At 41.5% G+C, this 9,381-nt stretch overlaps 1 protein-coding gene across 1 annotated transcript in view; it reads left to right on the top strand.

The window, feature by feature from the left end:
* Positions 1–346: 346 nt before the first annotated feature.
* Positions 347–9,381, top strand: part of MKI67 (marker of proliferation Ki-67) — a 28,366-nt gene continuing 19,331 nt past the window's right edge. The window contains exons 1-6 of the mRNA XM_082308723.1: positions 347–408; positions 5,657–5,770; positions 7,286–7,367; positions 7,449–7,564; positions 8,085–8,154; positions 9,062–9,140. Of these exons, the coding sequence (XP_082164849.1) occupies positions 5,679–5,770; positions 7,286–7,367; positions 7,449–7,564; positions 8,085–8,154; positions 9,062–9,140 (439 nt within the window). The 5' untranslated portion in view covers positions 347–408; positions 5,657–5,678. The remainder of the gene's footprint in view (positions 409–5,656; positions 5,771–7,285; positions 7,368–7,448; positions 7,565–8,084; positions 8,155–9,061; positions 9,141–9,381) is intronic.

Genomic DNA, 9,381 nt, shown 5'->3' with positions numbered 1-9,381 from the left:
AAACCGTCATTTTAAGAGAGGAAGCCTATGGCAAAAGATTAAATTTTTAGAGATTCATTGTACAATAATGTACGAATCTCTAGACTTTGCTTTACACAGTGTGAATAGCCTGAAATATATATTTTTCAGTGCCCAGTAAAAATTCATAAATTAAATCAAATTAAGAACTCATCTGTGATGACAGTGCAACTGAATTTATGCTAATCCCATCTCTGCATCAACGCTTTTTTTGTTAGCAGTTTAATCATCACTTCCCAGGTGTAATTCTGCCTGAACTTTAGTTTTGGCAGCTCAGAAGCAAGGCTGCTCGTGGTGGTTTTGTTTCTGCCTCTGCTCGTTTCCCTGCCGTCTCTTCGGGATCCGCTGGCCAGACGACAGCTCCACGGAGAGGGTCTCGCGTACTCAAAGGTAACTCTCTTCTAAAAACGGGGGCTGCTGAGTGGTGATGGCCTTTCGCTAATACTAAAGGTGCTGCCTGCATTTAGTGCCTTATTTCCCTAATAACCTTATAAAAGCCCTGCTCTAGTAAAAGCTTCAGCTGGAACTTGTGCTTTCTTAGACTTTCCGTTAAAAAACAGTAGTACAAATCTCTCAGAAATAAACTTCGTTCATGCAAGTGCTTCCAAACCACCTGTTCAGAAACCAGAACAAATGGCCTCGTACAAGGATCTTCACAGGAGGAATTAAGATGCTAGTTTGTCTAATTCTCTTTATTTTGTTGTTGTTCTTGTGGCTCAAGACTTGCTGTAGTGATTAGGTGCCTTTTTCTCTTACTGGGTCACGGTCTTCCACTGGTAAGCCCGATCATTCAGTGCCGAAGAGGCTCACAGATCCGTACTGATGGGTCTCGGGGAAGTGGCTTTTTCCTAATTACCCTTTGATTGGTCGAAGAAGTTAAAAATGTCTGAACAACTAGCAAGGAGATTCAAGGACTGATTTAAAATAAACTATTTTTCAACATGTTTTTTGAAAGTTGACAGCTTGACTTCACCATGTACGCAGATGTATTTGTCAGCTTGCACTCCTAGTAGATTAAATGTTCACAAACCGAGCTAACAGAAAATTTAAACCTTGAAGAAAATGTCATTTTTTGAAGAAAATGTCATTTTTTCCCTCCTATACATCTACTTTTGCAAAATTCCTCTTTTGCTGTCCAGCTCAGTTTGATCAGATGTGGGCTGGTAGAGACGGTAATGAATTAGGCTTTCAAAGAGTTCTACTGGTATAAACTGGTTTAGGTACATTGTCCAGGTATACCTGACCCCCGGAAGGATCTGACTTTAATATCTGTTTATTGGCACTGAGACCCAGTGTGAGAATTCTGATTTTGTCTCAATGTTTTACATCTAAATACGAGATTGTCCCGCAGCATAAAGCTGTTGTGACAAGCTGAAGGTATAATAATAAGGTCATGGCTTAATATGCTGAACTAAATTAAAACCCCACCAAAGCTTATAACATAGACTTCAGAGTAATTTAATTCAAAGGAAAAAAAAATTAAAAAGCTGCTTACATCTAACTGCATCACATCTAAAGGACCCTAAAGTCATCATACCACAGAAAATAGTATCTGAGGCAAACTAGATAATTAAATAAAATAGTAGTAATATCAAAAGGAGTTCTGCTTTGTGAAAGATCTGAATAGCAGAATTTTATCCCCTGAAGCACAAAAGACTGGGTGACCTTGTAAAAGGCCTTTCTCCCTTTGTAGCTCTTTCCCCCGCGCATCCATAGAACTTTAACTTGGAATTAAGGTCACCAGATTCCATATCTCAGTAGTGTATATTTATTATAAAAATTAAAAAAACCAAACAGGCATCACTCAATAACCTGTCTATTTTCCCTTGGAGTTTCCCCAGCCATCTTGGGGGGGCAACTGTGAAAGTGTGATGTTGGGGTAGAAAGAAAGGAATTGAGCGAGGCTGTCTTCGCTGTAAAAAAGTGATGGTAAAAATGAGGTTTGCTTTTTGAAGGAGTCTGGTAACTGAAATGCTTTGGTTTTATATTTCTTTGATAACATGGTGCGTATCAAAAATACTGTGCAAGTTGGAACCCACGCTGCTCCTTCAGGATCTTTTTCCTGTGGTCATCTTGAAATATTAAAAACCAGGTTTAAGTGTTAGTTACCAGTTAGGAAATAGAGGGAGAAAATATCAGAAATTCAAACTTACTTATGTCTCTTATGCAGAGTATATTTTAAATATAATCTGTAAGACTAAGTTGCTCTCCCTTTTTTTCAAATTACTCAGAATTCGTGGAAGTACTTTGCTTTTGTGCTTATTTTAAATTTCTTTTCCATTTACTTCTCCAGCAATAGAGGTTCATTTGGCTTAGATTTTTGTGGAACCGCGGCCTGAAAATGAGGTTTCAGACAGTCTGAGCATACTGATGCCAGAAGAACAGTCTTGCTGCCTGTCCCGCTCAGTACTGGCCTACCAGGGAGGGGAAGAGCCTTAAGCCACCTGAATCTTCACATGCTGCCTGGCAAGTCTGTTCCCTTGGGTTTTAAGCACTTTCCCGACTGTTTCATGGAGGCAAAAACAGCACCTTCCAGTCTCTTTTCTAGAAGTCCAAAAGCTTTCATGACTCCCTTGGACATCAAAAAGAATGAGAAAGCAAATCGGTAGCTTGCTTTTAAAACTTCATGTTGTGCATCACGTAGAGGAGACTCCGGAGAATAAAATTAGGTGGTTAGGGCCTATATTTTGTAATTTCAGACCACCAGTAAAAACGTTCAAACTACAGGAGGAACTGAACATAATGATGGAGGTTGCACGGTCTCAGGATCATCTGCATTTTTCTGCACTAATTTTTAAAGTATTTTAAAAAGATATCATCTCGTGTATTCTGGAGAGGGCTATGGTTAAAAGCCTGTCCAATCTGAAAAATGTTTCTGATCCGAGATTATATTCAAAGGTACCTTCCTCTCTGTGGCTGTTTTCAAATTATGGCTTCTTCTCATTTTTAATACCAGGAGATTATCTCATTGATTGGAGGTTAATTTTTAAATTTATACAAACACACAATAGCAATATCAAAAACAGAAGCCTGATCAAGGATGTGGATGGCAATGCTATTGGATTTGTCTAGGAACAGCTCTTTCTGCCTTTGTGTGACTGAACTAAATTCTGGTTGCTTCTCAGGTTTTTTATTTTCTTCTGTCTTCAAATACCACGCGGCACAAGCAGTGTTTGTCAATTCTCGATTGTTTGTCTTACAGATTCTCAAATTCAAGTCTTAGTATTGGATTCCTGTCAGGGAGCAGAGATGGAAATTTTTGTAGATAAATGAAGGTAACTAAATGGCTGATTAAAAAGGACTTAAAAGGCTAGTTTAGTTTTAACTGCTGCTTTCTCTCTCCCATCCTTGCTCCCCCCCGGTTTTTTTTCCTCCTTTAAAACCCCTTTTTATATTTAAGAGTATTTTAATCTGAGTACCAAATGACCAATGCAGAAAACAGATATAGATGCTTAAATTAGTTTAGAAAGCAGTTGCCTAAGCTAAGCTGAAGCCATATAAACTGACTCTCGACCTTTTTTACTGATGCGAGTAGCTCTCATGAGGGTGAAGCAACATTAGCAGCTAAAGAGGTGCGTGTTAGGGACAGAGCTGGGTCCCCTACGACTCCCTCTCCCTCACAGGAGCGCTGAAGACACACGCTCCAGGTGCAGGTACAGGCCCAAACCCGCACCTCTGGGGCCGGGGAGCGGGGACGGCCGGGGAGCGGGCGGAGCGCGGCCGCGGCCCGGCGGCGCCGGCGGCAGCGGCCGCCCTGAGGCGGGGAACGGCTCCTGAGGCGGGGCCCCGGCCCTGCGCCGCCATTTGAAATCAAACCGCCTCCGCGCTCCCCATTGGATCCGCCGCGCGTTCACGTGACCACCCCTCCACCAATCGTGAGCTGACGCGCGCCTTTTCGAAAAAAAACCGTCAGTACGATGATTCTTTTCTCCTTCCGCCAAGCCGGCAGCGATTAAGGCTAAAAGAGTCCGGCCGCCGAGGGGCGCCTGTCCCAGCCGGCCGGGCTCGGTGTGTCCCCGCAGCCATGGCGGCTGTCAGTACGTGAGGGCGGCGGCGGCTCCGGGGCCGTCTACACGGTTGCCGTGCTCTGTTTCTGTGCGGCGCAGGGATACATCCGCGGCCGCCGGGGGTGCGAGGGCCCGGTGCGGCGGCGGCGGCGGCTGGCGCGCGCGGGAAGGCTCAGTCGGCGCCGCGCACTGACAGGAGGGGCCGGGCGGGCGGGGGGCCGCGCCGCTGCCGCCACATCGGCCCCGCAGCCGGCCGCCGGAGGTAGGAGGCCTCCGGGCCGCCGCTGCGCTCGGGGCTTCGTGGGGAGGAAGGGTGAGAGGGGGGGATCGGGCCGGGCGGACGCGGTTTTGGGGCTCCGGGCGCCGCGGGGAGGAGTTGGGCCGGGTTGCTCCCCTCGGTGGCCGTCTGCTTCCCGGCCAGCGGGAGCCGGGACGCACCTGCCCCGGCCGCCCCGGTGGCTGTGGGTCACCCCGCTTGCAGGCGCGGCCGCAGGGAGCCTGGGCTCCTGACGGTGGCGTAAACTTCGGCCTCTGCAGCTCGTGTGGCGTTTTTTGCTTGTAAGAGTCGGTGGAAACTGTGAACAGGGCAGTTTGGGTGAGGAAAGCTGAAGACCGCCGTTTCCTGTAACGTATAGATAAAGGCTTTTCTTAAGGGTGCTGTCAAGCTTGTCCTAGGGCGTGTTTCGTTTTGTTTTTTCAACAAGTATTCTATCGTATGAAACGCGTCAAAAAAAGTTCAGAAGGGTCCCCCTTAACTACATTAGATCCCTTGTTTTTAGCTTGCCGCTTTAAAATGTATAACACTTGTTAGTGCAGTTTATATCTGCTGTTCTGAGGGTTGCTTGTACTTTGTCGCACACTCCTATCTATACAGAAAAGGCATAGCGTATCTGGTTGTGCAAACGCTCTGCGTTTGGGGTTTTTTTTTTTTTTGCAAGTTAAACGCCGTTCCTTCTGCTTTCTCCGTACGTGCCCGCTCGGGTGCCCTTGCCACCCTCAGTTGTTTCAGCAGCCTACCACGAGATCCTTGCAGCCCCTAAACTGTCAGCCTTCTTTTCAGCTGTCTTCCTGCGAGTGCTCCTCCGTGGCAATGCCACCGTTTTATCTTTTTTCAGGACACAACTGTAGTCCGTTGGTCTCTGTTTACATTAAAAATCAAGCCTAAGAATTTCCACGTAGATAGGAGAACGTGTACTATCTAGATTTGGGTGAGGAGGAGCGACTGTTTACACGAAAATAGTTTTAAGTTGCTCATGGGATGAAATACAGTGCGCGTTGGCCCTGAGTCTTTGCGAAGGCTCTGATGGGTAGCAAATACCTGTTGTCAAAGCAGTATAGCTGAGCTTACAGGAACACGTGATGACTGCTCTTGCCACCCTGTGTAAGCATCAGTTGTTCCAAATCTGTAGTGCCTTCAGCTTCCCGTGTATAATCATACACAACAGTGGTTGCTGGGGGTAAATAGTTCCCAGTTTTCTACACAGGCAAGCACACGTAAATGGCACTGAGATCCTTCTGTGCATTGGAAAATGTCTCTTGAACAGAAGTAAAAAAAAAAATAATTACATTGATTTACTTTCATAAATATGTAAAGCATTATTTGGATGAGTAATTTTGATGTTCTCTTATAGGTAAGATTCCTTACATTTGAAGATGCCGCTCTTTGGGAATATTGTTGTAATTAAGCGGAATGGGACTGATGGAATTAGTTTTCCACTCACTGCAAGTTCTTGTTTATTTGGAAGGTGAGAATTAGTTGAGTACTTGCATACGTTGAAATAACATTAGTGATATTTTTCATGCAGATTATGTCTTTTAATACTTATTTGCAAAAAAATGTTTGTTTATTTGTGACTCATGTTCAGGGGAGGGAAGGCAATATTGGACTGAGGTTAATTGTAAGACTAAAAAGCTGAACTTATTTTTCATTATGTGTTTTTTTTTTTTCCTTTCCTTGCCAGAACTATTTTTTTTTTTAAAGTTTCTGGCCAGAGGAAATCTGGGAAAGAGACTGAAAGTAATACACGGTTGACAAGCAAGTGATGGTATTCTTTTATCCAGAGGCAGTTTCCAGATAATGGGCTAGGGAAGAGAAGCGAGGTACATGGCTTGTATTCGACCATCTTCGTTACATTAGTGCTCTTCTCAGTTTTTTTTTTTTCCTTGGTTCTCTAAAACCTCAGTAATGGAATACCTCAGCCAATATCTGGAATGAATATTAAAAATTAATAAGAACTTATACCCCCTCCTCCGATCCTGAAACTTGCTTTGACTTACACAGTTGAGTGGTAGTTGGTTTTGAGCTTGATCCAGCTATTTCACATTAAAAGATAAAATTAATATACCTGAAGACTATATGTGAAGACTTGACTAGATGACCTTACCATAAATAGGCTTCAAATAAAATGTTTTTACTTCTCCTAAACGAGGTCTGTTCAGCACTTTACTGACAGATAGATGTCTTAACTAATTATTCAGTCTGGAATCAGATTCCATAGTGAAAGTCTATGGGAGGCACTCCAGTGTCACTAATGCTGTTCTGTAGCTTCAGCAGAGCTGCCCAGGCAGGTGATACTTGATGGTACAAACATTAATTTCTGCCGGCTACATCAGTGAGAGGTGTCAGGTACTTCTCTGAACAGTACCCCTGATCTGAGAGCTGTTTGCTGCCTAAGACCTACAGCATGACAAAAGCATTAGAGATTAGCTTAAAAAAAAAAGAAAGAAAAAGTCTGTACACTTAGAAATGCAGCTTTCACTTACTAACAACTTTGAAGAAGGTAGAAGTGGCTATCCAGGTGAGACCAAGGGTCCATCTACCTAATATTCTGTCTCTGAGAGTGATCAGTCACGAACGCCTAAGAGCGAGCTTAAGAGCACATGCTGGTATTTTCTAAAAATATTCCGCAAGTCTTCGGCAACTTGCAAGTAAGGAAACAAGTCATCTCAAGCCACCAGCTGTCTGCTGTAGACGTGTCTCTTTTGGCTTGTTGTGAACTGCTTTTTTCAGAATTTGGGTATTTTACATATTTTTTTTCTGATACGGATTCTCTGATGTTGTAGAAGTGTGAGCTCCTGGGTTTTTTTGCCACAGCTGAAAGACATAGGTAGTTGATTTTCTTCATGTTACCAAATTTAAGAAAGTATCATGCTGCAGTACAATTATTAGCTGGAAAGTTGGGAAATCACCTAATTCTATAGCAGTCAGATTTTTCCGTCTTCTGTGCGTCTTAAAACTCAGATTGTATTTTCACCCACAGGAGAACAGAATGTGATATTCGCATCCAATTGCCTCAGGTCTCAAAAGAACATTGTAAAATTGAAGTAAATGAAAACAAGGAGGTAAGATATACATATTTTAATGGTATATGCATTGCATCGTTGCACCTCATCAGGCTGCTGAAATGTTTGTTTTATTTTTAGGCAATATTGACTAATTTAAGTACAGTAAATCCTACGCAGCTGAATGGTGGTTGTTTTCAGCAACCCGTACCTCTGAAGCATGGAGATGTGTTAACTATTATCGATCGTTCTTTCAGGTAAGTGCCAGTGACAAACTGTTAATGCCTCGATCCTGGAATGTGTCCTGCAGGCAAACAATGCAGAGAGCTTTGTGGACATGGGCTCTTACTGCTTGATGAAGATACAGAAATGGCTGTAGATAAATGGGAAAAACTTAAATCTTCATCAATTACCATCTTCAGACACAGAAGTTAATCTAGTTTATTTCCTATTTCTTTACAATGTCTTACAGACCTTCTTCAGAAGGCAAGATTCCTTAAAGATTTTTTTTTTTTTTTAAATTGCTTTTGTATTACGTTAAGCTAAACCAATAAAGATAGAATTGTCTAGAGAGATCATTTTGATTTTGTTTCAAGGGTAGGCATTTTTTTGGGAAAATTTAGAAGTATTTTGATGTAGTTAAAGCCTTTAAAAGTGATATGTGTCTATTGTTGGGAGTGGACAACTATTGCTAGGTCATGTATCTTAATAATGGGAATTTAATCATCAGCTATTTGACAAAACTCAGTTGTCTTACTTTTTAAATATTTCTTCCAGGTTTGAATATCCTCTCCAATCAACTCCAAGAAAGAGGCGTTCTAGATCTCCAAAAGATGAAACGCTGCAGGTAATTTTGTGGCCATAGACTTATTTATTACAAGTACATTGGTGTTAGAAGTGATACGGTATTCCATTTCCTTGTTCTCTTTTCTTATCAGGAATAATTTTTCAGCCATAGACTACCTTTCTGTTTGAAAATACAACTAAACTTCAGATAAATACTTTTTTTAAAATTAATAATTTATTAATTTTAGACTTGTCAGTTTCTGGTAATAGATACTTAATAATCTATGATGTTACTAATACAGGTAAGCTATTAAAAATTTAATCCTTAGCCTTTTTGAAGAGAGGATGGGATGCAGGAAATGCAGAGTATGGGCGTTGATTATCCTTGTGCTTTAAATGGGGAAGTTTGCCCTAGAGAATAAGCAGTTCTTTTTTTTTTTTTTTCCAAAAGAATCTGTTGTTCTACATGCTAGTACACTAATGTATTGCTGGAATTTATAAATATCAAACTAAGCCTGTCTTTTAATAATTTATTTTCATCAGTTTCTTTTTTTTTGTTCCCAGCAAAGTTTTCTCCCTTAAAAGGGATGCTGTTATTTGTGAGTACTGTGCCTATGAAAGATTTTTTTTTAATGTTATAGTTCTCTTATTTAAATAAAAACCTTCCACTAGGTCTGGTGAGAAGGTGAGATTCAAATGTGCTTGCATAATTCTTATGTTACAGCTGCTTTTAGAACTAATAATTTCAATGATAAAACAAGACTTAAACTCTTGCAGTGTAGGGCCTTAAATGTGTATTGGTCGATGTTCTTAAAGTTTGAAACATTCTAGGATTTCATTTGCATACTTTTAAGCCTGTTTAGTAAACAATGCATGTATTTTTCTAAATGTAGTGGTTTTCAATGTACAGTTGAAAGCTAAACTGTAAAATATTTGTTGCTCTGCTGTAATATTGTACAAATTTACAGGTTCTTCATGTTCAGCAGGTGGCAGAAGTGGAATTATTACACAAACAAACTTCAGGATCTAAAAGTCTTCATGCTTCAGGTTGGTACTTGTTTTACAGGGGGTTTGTGTTCTTCTTCCCCCTTAACTGCATTTATTCTTAGCATAAAGGGAAAAACAAGGTTGAAAAGAGCAAAAGAAAGGTATTTTAAGACTTTTCAATCTGAGTGCAATACACCTTGTTATGTCAGTGTACTATCTCATTGTACTTAGATGCTTGATTTACCAAAGCTAAGTCCTGCCAGGAGACATCAGTTTAATTGCATCCTGACAAATGGGCAGT

This window comes from Platalea leucorodia (assembly GCF_965183815.1).
Source record: "Platalea leucorodia genome assembly, chromosome: 4".
Classification (NCBI taxonomy): Eukaryota; Metazoa; Chordata; class Aves; order Pelecaniformes; family Threskiornithidae; genus Platalea; species Platalea leucorodia.
This window is presented reverse-complemented; position numbering and strand designations above follow the sequence as displayed.